Genomic DNA, 22249 nt, shown 5'->3' with positions numbered 1-22249 from the left:
GAACATGAATCAGTCAACCATGGAAAAATATTTTAAAAATAAAATTATATTTAAAAAATGATATGTCATTTCTCATGTTCTTAATTCAAAGTACAGAAAATTTTAAATTTTTTACCATGCAGTGGAATTGTAACTTTTTGTCCTGTTGCTCCTGGTGCCACAGTTAGAAGACTTTGCCCAGGTAAAACAGATGCATTTTCAGCAATAATGCTTGAAGATGAAACCATTTTCATCTTGGTTCCTTCTGCTGTGGTCTTGTCGACAAACATTTTTGAGGAAGTATCCTCTCCAAAAAGTCTTCTCTTAGCACTTCCTGCAGTAGGGGAACTGTAGCGCTCATGAACAGATATTGGAGATAATGGCTGCATATCTAAGTAGAGGAGAGAAAGAAATGTTAAACAAGCTGAGACAACAGGATACATCTCTCCTTGAAGAATTATCCATCTATGGGAAAGAGGCATAGTGAACATAGAGACAGCTGAATAGGGTGAGGCCTGACTTGAAGAGATACTCTGATCTTTACTCTCTCCATCTTTGCAGGCAGTTACTAGGAAAGGGGAATCAAAGAAGGAAGAGAGAAGAGTAGCTTGGGTTTTGTTTAAGCCCTTCCTGTTAACCAACCAATCAATAAGAAAATTATTAAGCACCAACTACTAGCATTGGTGATACAAAGTAAAAAACAAAATAGTCCCTTCCCTCAAGTACTTCAGACTCTATCCAGAGAAACCAGATACACACACATAAGTACATATATATATATACAAAGTAAATACAAGGCAGTTTCAGTGGGGAAGGCACTAGCAGCTGAGATCAGGAAAGGGCTTAATGTAGGAGGTGGTACCTGAACTGAATTCTGAAGGAAGCTCTAATCACAGAGTCAGAAAAATCCTTGCTATAACTCAAAAGATGAAGGAAGGGAGCTATGCCTGAGGTGCTCCTCAATCACTCTTTGTTTTCCTGAAGGGATGGTAGTTTCAGGTGGTACTGAAATACAGTAGACCTCTAAAAAGAGCCTTCTCTTAGCAGAAGAAAGGTAAGGTATGCATGACTAAAGGGTGTGCACAATCACTTGATCAGGAGGTTGGGGGAATGGAGGACAATTCATGAGTAGTACTGATAGGGAAGAAAAGATATAGTCCAAAGGCAGTGAGGTGGCTCAGTGGATAGAGTCAGGCCTGGACATGGGAGGTCATGAGTTCAAATCCAGCCTCAGACACTTCCTAGCTATGTGTCTGGAAAATTAATATTGAGTTGGGACATTTTTGTGAAAAAAATTTTCTTTTTAGCTCCCCTGAAAAACCTTTTGATTCTAAACTGAAAGTTTCTCCCCCAGGCTATGAAACTGGGTGGGGTGCTCCCTTTTTTTCAAAATCTTTGTAAAGAATTATAGGATTTCAGGCTGAACAGACACTTGACCCACTTGAAAAATTGGGGAATGAAATCAGATCCTATTCTTCCTGTGATGAAGTAATGAGGGAGGGGTTGAGGTCTCTGACTCTACTTCCTCTGAGACTATTTACAAATCAGAGATCACTAGAGAAGAGAATGAATGATACCACAAGGGGTATGTATTGGACTGTACCTACACTCTCACTTGCCCCTTTCTTCTGGCCGTGTTCTCCCCCCTCTTTTCCAGCTGCTCTCATTTGGCCTGACTCTCTGCCAGCCATGCAGGCTATTGCGAAACTGTGCATCTTTGGCATCCATTTGGATGTGGAGAGGGAATCCACTGATTAATTTAGCTTATTTTGAGCAGTCTATTAATAAATTATTTTTTAAAATTAAGAAATATAGCCTCTGGAAAATTTCAATCATTAGATGACTCTGGGCAAGTCATTTAATCCCAACTGCCTAGCCCTTACCTCTCCTCTGCTTTGGAACTGATACTTAGTTTTGATTATAAGACAGAAGACTAGGTTTAAAAAAGAAAAACAAAAGGTATAGTCAGCAATTATAAATTTACTCTTGTAGGATTTGCTGGATAGGAGTGATCCCTATTGAAACTCTATGTATTCCCATGAGGCAACTTGATACATCAGATCCAAGCTGAAGCGCTTAAGAAGTATGAATGATACCTATGACACTGCTGTTTATAACCCACCCAGAACTATTGGTTCAGTTGTGAAATGTGTAGATGAGAAAGGACAAGAGCTCTATGATCCTCTGTTGCTGAGGCACCTAGTAAGGAGGCTATTCATAGAATAGCAGCCTAGCTGGCAATCACTCTACAAGACGGTTGACCATTTGAGTCTATAAATGTCTTGGGCTGATAAAATGGCCATTTGCATGGCCTCAAGAATCAAAATATATGAAATAATTCAGGCAATGCATCTGTTTATTTGCTAGGTCGACTGACACGCAACTGAAATGAAAATACAAAGTTTTCAGAATCCTATTAGTGAAGTATAAACAATACAAGAAAAATGAACGATTCACTATTTATTTGGAACCTCCAAACAAAATAAAATTACCAAATTTTGTTACAATTATTAAGAATTCTCAAAAATTAAGACATTCGATTGATGGTCTTAGAGCAGTGATGGGTAAACTTTTTAAAGAGGGGGCCAAAGGAAAGGAAATGCTCATCTGTCAGTCTGTTTCTAAGGCAACTCTCTCGAAGTTTCATTGTATTATATCTTACTCATTGTATTCATCAGATTAGGAATAATGTCACACAGCCGGATAGAACATTTCAGGGGGCTGCATCTGGCCCACGGGCTGTAGTTTGCCCATCACTGTCTTAGAGAATTAAGATTTTTCCTAGTTAACTTTCCATTTAAAAGCTCTTTATTCTTATATGGCTAAAAGTATAGTCACAAGATTTATTTGGCTATTTAATTTTTTTATGGAATATTTAGAACTATAATGGAATTTTTATTAATTGAATAAGAAAAGGTGCAAATTCAACCACAAAAATTATTTCCACACATTAAAGGACTGAGCCAAACCTCTAAGTCAGAAGAGCAAGATGTGGATCATCTAGTGAGATGTTTATTATCAGCTTTTCCTATACAGTAAAAAAATATAACAGGTCTTTTACTCAAGCCCTTTCTTAAACCCCTAGTAAGAGCTTATTTTCTAATGATTAGTAGAATCTGCAACTTTTCCACAGGAAAAAACTATCTTGGTTCCCCCTTCACATAATCTTGTACCTACCCCGTCGAATGCTTCCGCTGTCAGTCCGAACTTCTTTTACACGAGGGTGCACTATGGGAGACAATGGTATCATTGGGAGATGACCTTGAACACTCCCTGCCTCCAAGTTATTAGGAAATATGACCTGTTAAAGCCCAAAACAAAAACATGCTTAAGATAAATATTAAGATACAAGCATCACTTACCTCCTCGAATGATTATTTTTTCTTTGTATCTTTCCTATGTTTTCTAGGACTCTCTGAAGCTATGCAGAGGAATTGTGAAAACTGGCCAAAATCAATTATCTAGTACAAAGATCCCAAAGCATAGGAGGTTTTTTTTAAACCCTTACTTTCTAACTTGGACTCAATACTAAGGCAGAGGAGTAGCAAGGGCTATGCAATTGAGGTTAAGTGAGTTGCCCAGGGTCACAGAGCTAGAATGTGTCTGAAGCCAAATTTGAACCCAATACCTCCTGACTCCAGACCTTGTGCTCTATCCATTGTGCTACCTGGTTGCTCCCCTAGTCACACTTCTCCCTACTTTAGCTTTTTTTTTTAATGCCCTTGCCTTTTATGTTAGTATCAACTGTAAGACAGTAGAATGGCAAGGCCTAGGCAATCAGGATTAAGTAACTTGCCCAGGATCACACAGTTAGGAAGTATCTGAGGCCAGCATAGGAGATCAAATAGCTTCCAGTCTTGGAGCATGTGAAGTGGTGGTGGAGGTGTTAGTTTCCAGTGGTCAGGCAAATGTTAGAGAAACGAAGAGCAGAAAATGGAAATAGGTGGAATCCATTGAAAAGTAAAATAAAAATAAAAGGGTAAAGAAAAGGGGATATTATAAAGAAGAAATGAGCTATTAAGTGTCTTGAGTCACACAATAACTACAAGACATGTACGATGCATATATCTTTTTGGTGTTTATAATAAAAATAGTATATTAAAGAAGCTTACAAACTGTTACTCTTTTTATAATCTGATAAATAAAATGTATTGAAAATTCCTGTTGTGAAGTCTATAACACACTGCTGGAAGGACACCCCACAGAATTAGTCCACCAGTTCTTTGGACAAACAATAGAAGATGAATAATACCTGAGATCAGAATTGAAAGGGTGGGAAAGGAACAAGTATTTAATAAATGTCTATCATGTGTCAAGCTAAATAGATTACAATAGGTGCTAAATAGGTTATAAATATTATCTCATTTGATCCTCACAATCCTGGGAGGAAAGTACTAGTATGATCCCCATTTTAGAGAGGGCATGAGTGTGAGTCAATTATGCTGAGAGGATGTTAAAAAAAAAGATAGGGAAGAAAGAGGGATTCTGTAGGAGAAGGGCTGGAGAGGAAAGGAAGAATGGATAAAAATATCTCATAAAAAAAGACATGAAAGGAAGAACTTTTACAATGTAGGGGGAAATGGTGAGCAACATTTGAACCTTATTCATATTTAAACTAGCTCAAAAAGATATACTCCTTAATATTCTCATTCAGTTTTTTCTAGAAGTCTTTCATAGCTAACTTTTCTTAAATTCTATTAATTTTTCTGACTTCTTATTTATTTTGTGGTTAGATTTATCTAGCTCTGAGAGAGAAAAGTTGAGGTCTCCCATTAGTATAGTTTTACTGTCTATTTCCTCCTCAAATTTATTTAACTTTTCCTCTAAGAATGTGGATAATATGCCATTTGGTATATATATATCAATATTAAATATATGTATATATAATATTGATATTACTTCATTGTCTGTGGTTCTTTTTAGCAAAATGTAGTTTCTCTGCTTATCCCTTTTAATTCAGTCTGTTTTTCCTTTTGCTTTGTCTGAGATCATGATTGCTATCCTTGCCTTCTTTACTTCACCTGTTCACAGTACATTCACAATAAATAACCATGTATTAAAACATAAAAACTTCATGACCAAATGCAGAAAAGAAAAAAGAAAAAAATTAACAATAAATAAAACTAGGAGCTGATTTTATTTTAAAAAATAATAAAACAGATAAACCATTGGAATTTGATTTTAAAAAAGAAAGAAAATCACTAATTTCAAAAATGAAAAGGATGAACATACCACCAATGAGGATGAAATTAAAGCAATTATTAGGTGTTATATGCTAACAAAACTGACAATCTGGGTGAAATGGATGAATATTTACAAAATGTAAACTGCTCATATTAATAGATAAGGAATTAAAATACTTAAATAACCCTCTCTTAGAAAAAAGAAATTGAACAAGCCATTGATGAACTCCTGAAGAAAAAAGCATCAGGACCAGATGGATTCACAAGGGAATTCCACCAGACATTTAAGAACAATTAATAATATATAAGCTGTCTGGAAAAAAATGGGTAAAAGGAGAAATCCTACACTTGGGATGAAAAATGCTATCCACCTCCAGAGAAAGAACTGATTAAGTCTGAATGTAGATCAAAGCATACTTTTTTAAACTTTATTTCTCTTATTTGTTTTTTGGTCTATGTTTTCTTTCACAATACATTTTGCATGGTGACACATGAATAACCCATATCAAATTGCTTGCCATTTCAGGGAGGGGGAAGGCAGAATTTAGAACTCAAAATTTTAATGAATGTTAAAATTTTTTTTATATATAATTGGGAAAAAATAAAATATTAAAAATTAAGGAATCCTACCAAATTCCTTTTATGACACAAACATGGTTTTGATACCTAAACCAAGGGGAACAAAAAGAGAGAAAGAAAAGTATAGACCAATTTCCTTAATGAATTTCAATGAAAAAAAATTAAATAAACTACTAGTAAGGAGATGACAGCAATATATCTCAAAGATCATATACTAACTATGACCAGGTGGGATTCATACCAGGAATACAAGGCTGATTCAGTATTGGGAAAACTATCAATATATATCAATAACAATAAGAACAAAAATAATGATTATATTAATAATAGATGCAGAAAAAGTTTTTGACAAATACAACACCCATTCCTCTTAAAAAAAAAAAACAACTAGAAAGCACAGAAATCAATGGAGGCTTTCTTAAGATGATAAGTAATATCTATCTAAAAGCAAGAGCAAGCATTATCTGTAATGGGGAAAAACTTAAAGCCTTCCCAATAAGATCAAGAGTGAATCAAGAATGTCCATGAACACTACTATTACTCAATCTTGTGCTAGAAATGCTAGCTATACAAAAGACAAGAAAAAGAAATTGAAGGAATTAGAATAGACAGTAAGGAAACAAAACTATTACTCTTTGCAAATGATATGATATACTTAGGGAATTCTAGAGAATCAACTAAAAACTAGGTGAAATAATTAATAATTATAGCAAAGTTGCAAGCCAAAAAAACCCCTACATAAATCATTAGTATTTCCATATACTACCAACAAAACCTAACAGGAAGAGAAAGAGAAATTCCATCTATGATAACTGCAGACAATATAAAATACTTGGGAGTCTGCTTGCTAAGACAAACCCAAAGATGACAAAAACACAATTACAAAATACTTTTCATTTAAATTAAGACAGACCTAAATAATTGGAGAAATATTACTTGCTTATTGGTAGGCCAACCCAACAAAAAAAATCTACCTAGTTTACTTATTCAGTATCACACCAAACTACCCAAGAATTATTTTATAGAACTAGAAAAAATATTAACAAAATTCATCTGGCAGAACAAAAGTTTAAGAATATCGAGAGAATCAATGAAAAAAGTGAAATACTGTGGCCTAGAAGTTCTATATTTCAAACAATATTTCAAAGCAGCATTCATGAAAACAATCTGGTAATGGCTAAGAAATAGAGTGGTGGATCAGTGTAATAGAGGTAGGTATACAATACATAGAAGTAATCTAGCATTTGAAAATCCAAAGTTACAAGCTTTTGGAGTAAAAACTCAACATTTTACAAATATTGCTGGGAAAATTGGAAAGCACTTTAGCAGAAACTAGGGATAGACCACCAACATCTCACACTGTATACCAAGTAAGGTCAAAATAGACAAATGATTTAGTCATAAAGGGTGATACATAAGCAAATAAGAGGAGCATGAATAAATGAACCTATCAGATTTATGGATAAGGGAAGTGTTTATGACAAAACATGAGATAGTGGGGATTACATTAAGTAAAATAATTTTGATTACATGAAACTAAAAAGATTTTGCATAAGCAAAACTAATACAGCCAAAATTAAAAGGAAAACAAAAAACTAAGGAAAATATTTTTTGCAGCAAGTTTCTCTATTTAAGGTTTCATTTCTCAAATATATAGAGAACTGAGTAAAATTAATAAAAAATATGAGCTGTTCTCCAGTGGATAAATGGTGAAAGGATATAAAGAGGCAGTTTTCAGAAGAAATTAAAGCTATCAATAGTCTTATGAAAAAATGTTCTAAATTACTACTAGAGAAATGCAAATTAAAACAACTCTGAGATACCATTTCATACCCATCAGATGGGCTAATATGAAAGAAAAAGAAAATGACGAATGCTGAAAGGCATCTGGAAAAACTGGGACACCCATCAGATGGGCTAATATGAAAGAAAAAGAAAATGACGAATGCTGAAAGGCATCTGGAAAAACTGGGACAACTAGTGTGCTATTGTTAGAACTGTGAATAGGTCTAACGTTCTGGAGAACAAACTGGGACTATGCCCAAAGGCCTAGAATACAGTGCATACCCTATTGACCCAGTAATACCACTACTAAGTTTGTACCCCAAAGAGATCAAAGGAAAAAAGGAAAAGGACCTATATGTACAAAAATATTTATAACAATTCCTTTTATGGTGACAAAGAATTGGAAATTGAGAAGCTATCCATTAATTAAGGAATGGCTGAACTAGTTGTGGCACATGGTGTAATGGAGTGTGCTATAAGAAATGATGAAGAGAATGGTTTCAGAAAAAAAACATGGGAAGAGCTATAAGAACTGATGCAAAGTGAATGGAGAAAAACCAGGAGATCATTATGCACAGTAACAGCAATGTAATGATAATCAGTTTTGGCTACTCTGATCAAAACAGTGATCTAAGACTGTTCCACAGGACTCATGAAAAAAATGTTATCTACCTCCAGAGAGAGAACTGATGAACTATGCAAACTGAAGTATAATTTTCTCACTTTATTTTTTTTTCTATATGGCCAATATGGAAATATGTTTTACATGACTTCACAGGTAAAATTGCTATTGTTTTGCTTGCCTTGCCTGTGAGAGGGGAAGGGGTGGGAGGGGAAGGAGAGAATTTGGAATTCATAAGTTAAAAAGAAAAGAATGTTAAAAATATTTAAAGACAAAAAAATAAACAGACAATATTTTTGAAGTGATTTTCAGACTTTAAAGTGCTATATAAATGCTAGAAATTATTACTAATTTTAGCTTTAGAATGGATAGTGAATGTTTTAACAAGTAAGAACAACAAGGGAGGATAATTCCAAATACAGAGAAGCTTATAAGCAAAAGCACAGACATGCGATGTTACTCAGCATTGCCTAACTCACTTCTTCACAGGTAGGAACATTGTTTTCAGAAATATGGAGAGCATCCCACAATGCAGAATCATTGCTCCATGCTAAACTTTCCAGAATTTGTTCTTCGATGCTGTTAAGATGCTTTACTGTATCTCTTGATAGTCCTTCCTCTGATCGAATCAATACTTCAATGACCTAAAAAGAAAAGAAAGAGAAGGAAAACATGGTTCTGGGGATAACAGAGCTGACAAAAGCAATGGAACTTGAAGTCAGTAAGACCTGTGTTCAAATACAGCCACAGATACTTCCTAGCTGTGTGAGTCTAGCCAAGTCAGAAAACTGCCTCAGTTTTCTCATCTGCAAAATGGGAATAATAATAGCTGCTACATTCCAGGGTTATTGTGAAGTTAAAACAAGATAATATTTGTTAAATGTTTAGCAAACCTTAAAGTGCTATATAAATGCTATTATAATTATTATTGTACTGGACTGAGTTTATATTATTATTATCATATACAGCATATTACATATTATTATTATTATTGGATTGGATTGGATATATTATAGCCTTTGCCACTGATTAACTGTATCAAAAAGAATAAGTTTTTTCTAAAGACAGTATGCCAAAGATGGAAGAAAACAGATTCTCAGGAGCCTGGAGTTTAAATCCCAGCTTTGCCATTAAATTGTCTGACTTTGTAACAAGTCAGTTGACCACTCTTAAGTCTCAGTTTCCTCATTTCTTAAAATGAACATAAAACTTGCATGGCCTATTTCACAGGGCTAAGAGAAAAATGTTTTATATACTAAAAAGTGCTGCCTAAATGTGAACTATTTTTCTACAAACCACACTTTTACTACCTAGGGAAAAAAGAAAACTTTTACCAAATATCTTTCCTTTGAAGAAATCAAAGCATTTCCACATGTTTTCTCATTTATCTTTTATAACATTCTCATTTTAAAAATGGAAAACAGGTAGGAGCAGCTAGGTGGCTCATTGGATTGAGAGCCAGATTTAGGGACTGGAGGTTCTGGGCTCAAATATGACCTCTGACATTTTCCTCACTATATGACTCTGGGGAAGTCATTCAACTCCAATTGCCTGGCTCTTACCACTCTTCCGCCTTAGAACCAATACACAGTATTGATTCTAAAATAGAAGGTAAGGGTTTAAAAAAAATAGGCACAAAACATTAAATGGATTTTTTTGTGCAATGTTACAATGTAGAACACAAGTAGGATGATCAAGGATATAGGAAAGAGACTCTAGAAAGTCAATTTTCTCATTTTATTTTTTAAAGTTTTAATATTACTTTTTTTACACCATAGTCATTTCCTCACATAAACTTTCCTGCAAATAAATTCCCACTCCCCACGCCCTTGGTGTCTTTGTAACAAAGGAAAACAGTTAAGCAAAGCCAATAGACAGTAGAATTGCATCTGACAGCATATCAAATACTCTGTTCCCTCATTTCTTTGAAGAAGAGGAAGTTTGTGTTTTTATCTCTTCTCCCAGATCAAGACTGGTATTATAACCAACCAGGGTTCAGATGCCTTGTGGTACTGTGCTCATTTACATAACTAGTCTTTTTATACGTTGTGCTTCCTCGCTTCATGTTACAGATGGGTAAACAAAGGACCAAGGAGGCTAAGTGATTTGTCCAAGGTCACCCAGTAGAACTAGGAAATGGACCCAGAAAATACTGACAGAGACCTTGTTCTTTCCTCTGTGTCACAAAATCATGATTCCTAGCCCAACTGATTCTCTTCCAACTACCCTGTCTCTAGGTTACTTCACAGAAAGAATAGAGTACTTAAAAGGAATTTTGCTTCTTTGATAAAATTCATTATTTTTGTTACAGTGTATCTAAATCAAAACTTATTCCCATGGAAGTCTCCTGGTAAAATTTGTCATTCCTCAGATTGGACATTTCTTCTTTTGGTCACAGTGGTTCATATGATGGAATAGAACTGGGGTTGTCAGCAGATGGGTATGCCTTATGTAATGAATATAAATATGCCTTCTTAAATGTCCAATTCGATATTACCTCAACTTAGCTCAAACATATGACATATGGATCAATCTTACCCCAGAGTTGGAAAAAAATTGTTGCTTAGCAAATTAGACTTCCACTAAAAAACAAAAGTTAAGCTAATTATTACTCAATCAATAATCCATAAACAGAACAAATCCTAAGGAAAAATTTATTTTCAATCATTTTAACTGGGGAACAATTTAGAAGGGTGAAAACTAAAAACATATTCTTCTTGCTAGAATACTTGAGAATAGCATTGCTCAGAAAATATTAACTTAAGGCTAGAAACCCCCAAAAACTTGTACTAGTAGTAGCTAAGTATAGATATTGGACAATAATACTTTTTTGATGGTGAAAACAATGAAATATAGGGTAACAATTTTTACATTTGAAAAATTTAATTAAAAAAATGATGCTCTTGCCAATAATAAGTATGAAGTAACTCAAACTCTAAGAAAGATTATATTCAGGCATTATAGTTTCATTAATCAATGCCATTCTTCAAAAAAGGTAAATAATTTTGAGAAGTTCATTGACACCTGGCCCTTTTCCTACTTGTCCCCATTCCCTATCTCATACCTCCAAAAGCAATTTTTCCTAATCTAACAGCACTTGAAAGATATGAATTGTATAGCCCTTTCATTAAAAATTGAAATTCTAGAAAGTTTTCATGTATCCCAAGCATCAAATTAAGGTAATTTCAAGCAACTGTATTTATACAAGAACTTTAAGACAATAACCAGATTATATTTGTATAAAATAAAAACCCAGATCTTTAGGCATACAAATTTCCTGAAAATCCTATAAAATGTTGGTAAGAGATCAATTTTACATACACACACACATGTATATCCCCAAAGAGCTTGTCAATTTATGAAAGCAGTAGCCACTGTGTATGGCAAGGGTACTGAGTTTAGAATTTAGAAGTCCAACTCTGACTCAAATACTTATTGCCCCCAGGGCCCTTGTCAGTCACAGAATCCCACCTAGGCTTTGTTTCTAGGCCACAAATGGAAATATTTTTCAGAAATCACTATGAAACCTTTTCTCAGCAACAAAACAAATATTATGCATGGTCCATAATGCCAGGAATCTCATGATTGAAAACTGTTTTTATCTCACCTTATAAAAGTAATATGGACTTAGATCAAGAACTTCAATGATCCAGGGAAAACTTCGAGGTGAGCTATATGCAAACAGCACAATTTCCAAACAGCAAGCCATCAAAGAACGATGAAAAATATCCTGCTCCAAAAGAACCTTGATAAAAGAAATGCACAATACAAATATAAGGCATATCATCATCATCATAATGATGAATACCAGTTACCATACTTTGCAATAGCTAGTGTGGGACACATGTGATGAGGTGGGTGGTGATCATAAGAGATATCCTAATACTTGCTTTCTTGAAAGAGTCATTGGGCTGACACACCTCTCAGATTGGCCAATATGAGAGTAAAGGAAAGTGATAAGTGTTGTAAGGTGTGTGGCAAAACTGAGACACTAATGCATTGTTGGTGGAGTTGTAACTGAGCCAACAATTCTGGACGGCAATTTGGAACTATATTCAACGGGCCATAAAATTGAGCAGCCTTTCATCCCTTTCATCCAGTAACACCACTACTGGGTCTGTATCCTAGAGATAGTAAAGAAGGGGAAAGGATCTACTTGTACAAAAATATTTGTAGCAGTTCTTTTTGTAATGACAAAGATTTGAAAATTAAAGGGATGTCCATCAGTTGGAGAATGGCTAAACAAATTGTGGTATTTGATGGTGATAGAATACTATTGAGCTATAAGAAATGATGAGCAGAATGATTTCAGAAAAAGCTGGAAAGATCTACATGAACTGATACAGAGTAAAAACAATACTGTATGATGATCAACTGCAAAAACTTGGCCACTCTTGGTAATGCAATGAACTGGGACAATTCTGAAGGACTTATGATAGAGAATGCTATCTACCACCAGAGAAAAAGCTGTTGGAGTCAGATGGATGCAGATCAAAGCACACTACCTTTCACATCAGTGTTTTTGTGGGTTTTATTTTGGGGAATTTGGTTTTGTATGAGCATGTTCTTACAATAATGACCCATATGGATGTGTGTTTTGGATGATAATGCATGTAGGCCCAGATCAAATTGTTTACTATCTCCAAATGGGTGGAGGGAAGGGACTGAGGGAGGTAGTTTGGATCTTACAATTTTGGAAAACTTATGTTGAAAATTATTATTACATGTAATTGGGAAAATAAAATCTTTAATTTTAAAAAATTTGTAAGTGTTGTTGGCATCAGAATGAATTTGATCATACAAAGTTCTCATAAAAAAGTAGAGTGACATATATAATATAAAAGGATTGCCTTTAAGGAAGCCTCTCCCTTATGGTTCTCAAACAACAAAGTCCTCAACATTTCCTAATTGTGACTACTTCTTGTTGGCTTGACTCACACTATTTGTGAGTGAGTAGAATATCTAACCATTTCAAAAATTAATGCTGGAGAATTGAGGATGGGATGGTGGGGAGAGGAATGACAGGAGATGAACATACCTAACCATTTCAAGAATTCAAGAGTGACCATAAAGAACAGATTTGTACTTAATAAACAAAATATTAATCTACTTACAGACATATCCATTCCATGAAGTCGTCTCGTTTCCTGAACCATTATAGTCTCTAAAATTTTATAGTATAAGATCTCTGCCAGTTTAAGTCGATTTACAGCAAAATCTACAATAGAATCAAAGAGGAACATGCAAATAAATGTTAAGTTATTAAGTACCCAGAAGAGAATATTGGTTATGATGTCCATTCTTTCAGTGAGAAGAGGCTCTTTCTATACTTTTAAGGTTTTTGTTGTGTCTGTTTACCTTTTCTAATAACAAGAAAGAGACTCCCAAACCCTTTTGCAAGCAGTGATACTGCCAAAATTCCCAAGGCAGGCTAGCTGCAGGGTCTTTAGAGGCCCAGGGCCCAGATGGATCTTTATGTAGTGGAAACAGCGGAGTTGCTCTCAGGATTAGGGGAAGACTAGACCAGACAGGAGAATGGAAAAGAAGAGGTGGCTCCTTGGCCCCTCTTACCACCTTTCCAAAGAGGACTGGAATTTATTCCTCAGGCAGAGGCTTGGAGGCAACCCTACTTGAATGATGTAGCATCCATTGCACAGGCCCAGGTGAGGGGAGCAGTGTAGAGTCATGGGCCAGTTTTCTTGACTAACACCTATGCTCAGCTTTGGGTTTTGGGGAAGAAGTTCATTAAGCTTTCTGGTTTGTTTAATGATATAAATTATTGTTGTCTTTAAAAAAATAAAATAAAAAGTTTGCAATGTTGTAGTAAATAACTGCATTTCTTACCTATGTGAGATCCTGGCTGTTCATCTGTTGATTGAGTGTAGTGTTGACAAAAAGCTTCTCCTATGCTTTTCACTATATTCATAATGTTTTCCATAGGATTGCGCACACAAGACCTGTAAAACATAATATGGGTAACCTAATATTGAAAGAAATTACAACATTTGAAGGCTTAAGATTTTATATATACATATATATGTATATACACACACACACATACACATATGTAAAAGAAGAGCTCATATAATATGTAGCCACACATTGGGCACACATACATTACCCCAGAGTTATGCCAAAAGACTGGTGTAACCACTAACTTTCAAAAAAGAAGGATGGGTTCAATTCCCTCCTCAGACATTTATTAGTTGTGTGACCTTGAGCAAGTCACTTAACATTTGTAAAATGAGGGAAGTGGACTTGATATTTAAGACCCATTTTAGCTCTAAATCTATATTTCTATGATATATGATCCTATTATGCAAGCTTACTATGATATCACACAGAAACTCATAGACTTGGAAGGAACTTCAGCTGTGTCACTGGGTATAACCCATTCCTTCTTCAACTTCCTCAATAAGTGTTCATCATGCTTTTGTTTGAAGAACACTTGTGCCGGGGCACCTGCTACCTTCTGAGGTAGCCTGTTCTACTTTAACACAGCTCTAAATGTTTAGAAGGATATTTTCTTAAATCAAATTAAATCTACCTCTCCACAACTCCTACACATTGCTTTTGTGTATGGCCTCTGGGTTACCTAGAACAAGTCAAATCTCTGCTCCATGTGAAAGCTCTTCAAATGCTTGAAGAAGTCAATCCTCTCCTCACTCTTTTTCTCTTTAGGCTAAATATCCCTTTCTTTCAACTAATTTTCATATTGGTAGAATCTTAAGGCCCTTAACTAGCCTGGTTGCCTTCTCTGGGTGTTTTCTAATAGCTTATCAATGTCCTTCCTAAAATGAGGTACTCACCAAAAATAAATAAATAAATAACATTAGTTACTCAAAACAAAACACAGTACCCCAGATGTAGTCTGACCTAAAGAGAAGTAGCTCCTCTTTCCATGGAAGATTTCAGGATACTTTCAGAGCTATAAAGGAAGGTCACAATCTTCTCTGGAGTTCTAGATCATTTTGGCCTTTTATTAACAATGGTAGATACGGTGGGGAGAATAGCTGCAACGCATCCTAAAATGTGTCTTTTATACAACAGAAAATTTCATATGAAGTTGTGAACAGAGAAAAGATTTCTTCTCTTGACAGAAAAGAAGCAGACAAGGAAAAGACACTAGACTAGTGATCATTTTGTACCTGAATGACCGATGACATTCTGTCCATGCCTAAAATATGTATTTCTATTAATAAAAACCACATCCCTTTGGCAGTTTTCGTCTTTTCATTTCACAGAAAGGTAGGAATGTAACAGTAAATATAAATCCCAGGTATACTATTCCCTAAAACCTGAATCAAGCTTGATTTAGTCCTTCCAACTTAAGATAGCTTCTACTCCATGCTTTTATTTTTACCAATACCTTTTATCTGCTAATTAGAGGAATAAGAATACTAATGAATCCGGTGATAAGTAATATCTTTTTTCACCAATTATTATTCCAATGCTCATTGCTTCCATTTTTAGTATCATCTTAATTATCTGAAGACATACACTCTGAAATTTGGTCTATATAATAATTACAACAAACCACGTTTATGTGGTACTTTATGATTTATTAATTTTTTTCTCTCACAAAACCCATGTGAGATAAATATATCCTTTAGAAATATTTGTGAAATGTTATAATACATTTCCTCTTCAGGTGATTTTTTTTTTAAACAACCTCCTACTTGGGGGTGGGGGGGAAGAAAACTACTTCACCTTTCTATACTGATTTAGATGGTGGGTAATTGTAAAATAATTTTCTTCAGAAGTTTCATACTATTGGTCTTAATTATGGTCTACCTAAAAAAAGAAAATAATGTGTAGCAGTGAGCAGAATGTTTGCATTTTTCAAGAGAATTGACAGTGCTATGTTTCCATTTTCTCTCCTCTCATTATCTTCTAAACCCTTCACAATGTGGCTTTAAACTTCTTCATTCAGCTAAAACTACTCTCCCCAATGATTTCTTAACTGCCAAATGCAATTGTATGGAATGAAAACTAGTGTATTATTCTCAATGTATTTTTGGCTAGCAGTAGTAACAATATTAGATCAATATCCCTGAAACTCCAAGTCAAGATTAAGTTTAAATCATTAGCTTAATTAGATACAGCTTCACTCTCCCTTCACCTTTTCCCTCCTACTTTCTCACATAAACCTTTAATTAGTACTCTTTTTGCACAGGTGGAGTTGGGTCTCTCACTTAAGCACAATGTCCCCATTTTTTGTGTGCAATAATATAAAAATATAAAAAATGCAATAAAAAATAAAGCTGCATCTGTCTATATCTTATCCTGGCCTCTCTGATTATTTGAGTGACTAAAGGGGATACATATTGCTATATCAAGATCCTCCAAAATTCCCACTCTAGACACAATGAATGGCCTCTTCTTATCCCCCCCACCTTGACCTTTCTGCACATGAGACTAAATCACCTCCTCAGTTTCTATTGGTTCTGCTCTAAACCAACTGTTGCTACTTGTGGGTTTCTTTTTTGGCATCCTGATCCTGGTCATACTCAGTGTAAAATCCCTCACCCTTTGCTTTCCTGGAAAATGCCTTAGTTTAGAAATAGATAGCATAGCATAGCATAGTGTAAGAAAGGGTTTATTTATTTATTTTTTTATTTTGGGGGGATAGATTAGAAATTAGAATAGAATAAAGTCTAAGGTAAGTATAAATATTCATAACCTCGACCTTGGTAAGGTAGTATCGTGAAAGGGGACAAATTAAGAAAATGGAATTTGTCCCAAGAAAGCCATCAAAGAAGGAAGACAAGGACAGAGGCCAGAGGTCATCGGAATGTTGACCGGAGGGGCAGTTGAGATATGCTAACAGTCCTGGGAGTCTTGTTTTAGACTCGAGAGAGAGCAGGGGCTTCTTGTGAGTTCTCATTAGACAAGTCATCCTGTCAGCTACTGTCCTGAACTACTGAGAGAAGCCATTTTCTTGTCCAACCTGACATCCTGTACCAGAATGGATTGGTTTATAAGCCAGTTATCTTGAAGGGTCACCCTGAAAGTAATTTGGCCAAACCTAAAATCCTTCTCATCTGTTCCAGCTAACCTAGAAACTGAACTTATTGTTAAAGCAGACTAGGGAAACCATTGAGATTAAACAACAGGAAGGGTCAAGTCAGCCTGGCTGAGCTGGAGCTGAAGAAGCTTGTACAGGGGTTTCAACACCATTCAAATTAGGGATACCTATTTCTCTCTCTCCCAACCCATCCTTGTTACCTTTCATTAAACATCTTACAGTTTGAAGTTAAATGCAGTCAGACAGTCTTTAAGAGGGTGAAAAGGCTTGAAGGGTGAAGGGGTTATTTGAAGGGAAACCTTTATTTAGGTCCAAGTTAAGCCAAGCCTTGGACTGACCATCACTGGTTTCCTTTCAGCGGGGTTTGATCAGAAGGAAATATCAGAGGAAGAATTAGGCTAAGCCAAGCCCTAATTCAAAAGTCAATACTTAATTCCAATGATATTTCTATTCTGATACAAACCTTTGCAATTCCCTTTCCATACATCCTAACCAATAGAGACAGAGGGTGGCCATCAGCTCTCTGCCTGGAAGAAAGGGTTTCCCCTTTAAGGTCACCTGTTTAGCTATCCCATCTGACCACAACATCATCTAAAAATCTCCTTTCTATGCTTATTATATTACTAATCTCAGGTGTGCCTCAAAAGCTCTGCCCTGGGCCCTTTCTCTTTTACTGAACATTATGTTACTTGGTGGTCTTAACACTTCCCATGGGTTCAGTATCATTTCTATGCAGAGGATTCCCTTATCTATATATCCAGGCCTAATTTCTTATTGAGCACCATTCCCATATATATTCCCATATCTAGGCTTTTGGACATCTCAAACTGAATGTGCCCATGGGTACCTCAAACTCGACATGTTCAAAAGAGAACTCATCTTTGACCCCAAACTCTCCATCTTTCTAAACTTACTTGTGATTGTTGAGGGTACTGCCAACTTCCCAGGCACCTGGACTTTTCACTTCAGTGTCATCCTTCAACGATTTACTTTCATTCCCATAAATCCAATATACTGCCAAATCTCGACACTTCTACCTTCATGTCATTTCTCTATATATTCATAGGATCTCCAGCTTAATTTAGGCCCAGATCACCTCTTGCCTGGGCAACTGCAATAACTTTCTGGCTGGTCTTCCTGCCTCAAGTCTCTCTCCATTCCAAACTATCTTTTATATGCAGCTACCAAAGTGATTTTCCTAGCAAGCGGCATTACCATGTCTCCCTGTGCTCAAAGAGCTCCAGTGGTTCCTTGCTGCCTCCAGGTTCAAATATAAAGTCCTCTGTTGGACATTTAAAGCTCTTTACAACCTAGTCCTTTCCTATATTTCCAATCTTCTTATATGTCTTACTCCACTAAAGGGCATGGATGCTCACAAGGAACTGCAGGACAGCCATTCTGTCCTATTTACCTCTCCTCAAATATAATGCTATCCTACCTTGGCACTTTGCACTGGTTATCCCCTCTCCCAGGCATAATCTTCACTTATATTCCTTTGCTTCCCTCAAGATTCAGCTCCAATCACACCTCCTGGAGGAAGAATTTTCTAATCCTCACCACCCTGACACTACTTGCTAGTGACTTCTCCGTGATCACCTTCCATTTACTCTGTTATGTACTTTGTATGTACTTGGCTACTGGCATGTTGTTTGCCCTATTAGAATAGGAATTCCTTGAGGGTGGTGACTGTTCTTCTGTTTTGTTGTGTCTTCAGGACCTGACACATAGTAGGCACTTAATAAATGCTTGCTGATTGATTCATCATGCCAGCCTAATACCACAGGTACTATATAATTCTCCTAAGTTCAAACTTGTACAACATAAGCTTAGCTGGTACAATTAAACTTACTAGATAGGAAAAATCTACTTTAAATAGGAAAGCTATGCCTCAAGGAAAGATACTCAAAAAGTATCTGAAACTTAAAAGAAAAACCCAAGCGTTAGTAGTTGTATGCTTACTCAAAAATATTCACAAGTTGTTCGCTTGGTGCATTTTTCAATCCAGCCACAATGTTCTGTAATCGGCTCACACTCTGGGTTGCTGAAGCTACAGGAGTAGTGGCAGCTTCCTTTTCTCGTAGATACCGACGTCCAGTCAGTGGAGTAGAAGGGGCAAATGATCTTTTCTATCAAGAGGGAGAGAAATCTCAGATTCAAAAGTTATGTTTCCTTCCTTAAAGTGTTTGTAATAAAAAAAAAATTTCATATGCACACCCTTCATGGAAATCATGTTTCCTTATAGAATAAAGTAGTTTTTTTCCTTTCTTGCTATCTACCTGCTAAATTTGGGGCACTTCTGCACCTTATAACTGAATATAGTAGGAGCTCATTTTATGTGACCAATATGTTCCTAGACCCTTCACACAAGTTGAAAATCACACATAATGATGAAACCCATTATTTAATAAGTATTTCTTATACGAACATACTTAGGCACTTATTTTTTCTAAGGCTTACCAAAGCTACCAGCATATTCTTATGCTTTGGAGCCATTATTAATTACTAAACAGTATTAATGAAACAAAGAAAAGTACTGCTCAGATATGGACAAGACTTGTTACAAGCTAGAACTCCAAGACAAAGACTAATATGAGAGCTAATGTTTGGTACAAAACAATGTAATGCCTCAGACTAGCTTCTCAGAGTGAAAAATGAGTATGACTGGGCAATCTGCTGCAAGATTTTACACCATTTGGGAAAATGGCATGGATTTAGTACTTAATTTAACATTTTTATTTTGCACATTTTTCTGTTTTTATTTTTCAAGGGCCAATCACATAAACGTGAATCTGCATGTGTTGACTGTGTAAAACGGGTTCCTACCATATTCCTATTTATTTTTCAAAATATTTTATGTTATTTCATTTAATCCTCACAAAAGTCCCATGAAATGGCAAAGCCAATTATTAATTCCCACAGTATCATATAATTTAAAGTTGGAAGGATCCTAAGAAATACTCAAATCCATCTTTTAATTTTGCACTTAAAAAAGCTGTGACCCAAAGGCAAAGTGAGCTGGCTGGGGCCAATAAGGCAGGAAGGGGCCAATAAGGCAGAAGGGGGGCAGAAGGGGCTTTTCTGCCTACAAACCCAGTCAGCACACTTTCCGATCCAAGTTGTCTCTGTTGACAAACGAGGGAAATAAGACAAAGTGAAGTTAATTGAAACCTTCAAGGTTGCACAATGTTAAAACCTAGAAGAGTCCCAGATGTCCTAGCTGCCAGACTAGCCCTGTGTGCGAGAACAAATATCTCTAAGAAGCTAATGAAAGCATTGAAGCAGCAGCAGTGATCCACCAAGGGTGGAGTTCTACAGGCTAACACCAAGTTGAGGGAGAAGAATAAAGTCTGTGTGAGGCACAGGAGGTCAGATTCTAGAGGTGTCATGGACAAAGGGAAGCTCATTAATGAACTCTGTCTTACCTGTGCTCACTTTTCTCCATTCACACAGCCATCATCTCAGCTTAAACCTCACCTCTCACCTGGACTACTACTATAACAGTCTCTTCAATGTCTCCCTACCCCCACCCTCCCTCCTCCTGGTTCTCCTCCACTCTGGTGCCAAAGTGAAGTTCCTAAAGTACAGGTCTCACTATGTCACATTCCTGTTCAACAAGCTTCAAGGCTTTTAGGATAAAATAAAACTCTTTTGTTTAACATTTAGAGGCCTCTACCATCTCACTTGAACTTACCTTTCTAGGCTAATTACACATTATTCCTTCTCATGCACCCATCATAAACATTATCTATGGAAATAGTCCTAAATGATGTCCCCTAAACACAACATTCCATTTCCTATCTACATGACTGTATCTATTCATTTATTTAATAGATTAGGTCTCCCTAACACATTGAGAGTAGAAGAGCAGGTGATATTCACAAGCATAATCCCATTCTGATCACCACCAGAACTTTAACATGATCCATTTCTGACTCAGCCCAGTTCACCTCTCCTTAGGCAAGGAGCTAGTGGTGGCCAGCTCTAAGGGTTTCACCATATAAATGCCCCATTTACTTTGGACACCCAATTAGCTTGGCCCACAGCAGCTCAGAATTCTCAGACTCAAATGATCCCCCAGCCTTAGCCTCCTAGAAGCTGGGACTATAGGAATGCTCCATCATACTTGGTTTCTCTGTGACTTCCCATAGGCTATTTGTCCCTCATTCCCAGAATGCTCTCCTTTCTCACCTCTGCCTTTGAGAACTCCTGGCTCTTCTCAAAGCCTTAACTCAAATGGTACTTCCTACAAGAGGCTTTCTTGATATCTCCAGTGTTAGTGGTACCCTTTGAAATTACTTTGCATTTATTTATCTGTGCATGTGATATTGTCACCAATAAAAAGCAAACTCCTAGAGGGCAAGATCTGTTTCACTTTTATCTTTGAATCTCCAAGGCCAGGGACTAGAAAAGTAAGTACTGAGCTTGTTGAATTTCTATCCCATCTAAACGTCAAGAGTAGATGAGAGGTGAAACAGCTAGGGGGCTCAGTGGTTAGAGTCAGGACTAGAGATGGGAGAGCCTGGATTCAAATCTGACCTCAGATACTTCCTAGCTGTGTGACCCTGGGCAAGTCACTTAACCTCAATTGCCTAGCTCTTATCCCTCTTCTGCATTAAAACTAATACATACAAAATTCTTTTTAAAATGTTGGAAATTGTTTTACATGTAATTGGGAGGAAAATTAAATTAAACAAAAACAACCTAAAACACAGTACTGATTCTAAGGCGGAAGGCAAGGTTTAAAAAAAATAAGAGTAGATGAGAAAATATAACCAGAAACATTAGACAGCACGTATAATCCAAAGGATTTGTAATCATGTCAACATGAACATTTCCCGCCAACATTCTAGATCACAACCTTTTCATGCCTGACTGTCTTGGGTGATTCCCTTATATCTCCTTCCATAAGTTCACCATAAAGCACTGAAGGCCTTTCCTCAGGCTCTCCTGGCACACCTGAGATACTTGTGGAACACATGCTGCCCTAGTAACACCTTGTCTCACCTTAGGACTGGCCCATCTTCTTCTTTACATGTATATTCTCTGATGTCCTTTATACTAGTTAGGTGCTGC

The 22249-nt window shown here is 36.2% G+C and overlaps 1 protein-coding gene across 2 annotated transcripts in view; it reads right to left on the bottom strand.

The window, feature by feature from the left end:
* Window positions 1-22249, bottom strand: part of RBL1 (RB transcriptional corepressor like 1) — a 76391-nt gene that overhangs the window by 37910 nt on the left and 16232 nt on the right. For both annotated transcript variants that reach the window (XM_044664318.1, XM_044664317.1), the window contains exons 9-15: window positions 19136-19302; window positions 13993-14105; window positions 13263-13366; window positions 11756-11893; window positions 8628-8792; window positions 3157-3280; window positions 116-370 (exon numbers count right to left, since the gene is read on the bottom strand). In XM_044664318.1, the coding sequence (XP_044520253.1) occupies window positions 116-370; window positions 3157-3280; window positions 8628-8792; window positions 11756-11893; window positions 13263-13366; window positions 13993-14105; window positions 19136-19302 (1066 nt within the window). The remainder of the gene's footprint in view (window positions 1-115; window positions 371-3156; window positions 3281-8627; window positions 8793-11755; window positions 11894-13262; window positions 13367-13992; window positions 14106-19135; window positions 19303-22249) is intronic.

The sequence above is a fragment of the Gracilinanus agilis genome, chromosome 2 (genome assembly GCF_016433145.1).
Source record: "Gracilinanus agilis isolate LMUSP501 chromosome 2, AgileGrace, whole genome shotgun sequence".
NCBI lineage: Eukaryota > Metazoa > Chordata > Mammalia > Didelphimorphia > Didelphidae > Gracilinanus > Gracilinanus agilis.
Note: the sequence above shows the minus strand (reverse complement) of the source record. Positions and strands in the feature narration are given on the sequence as shown.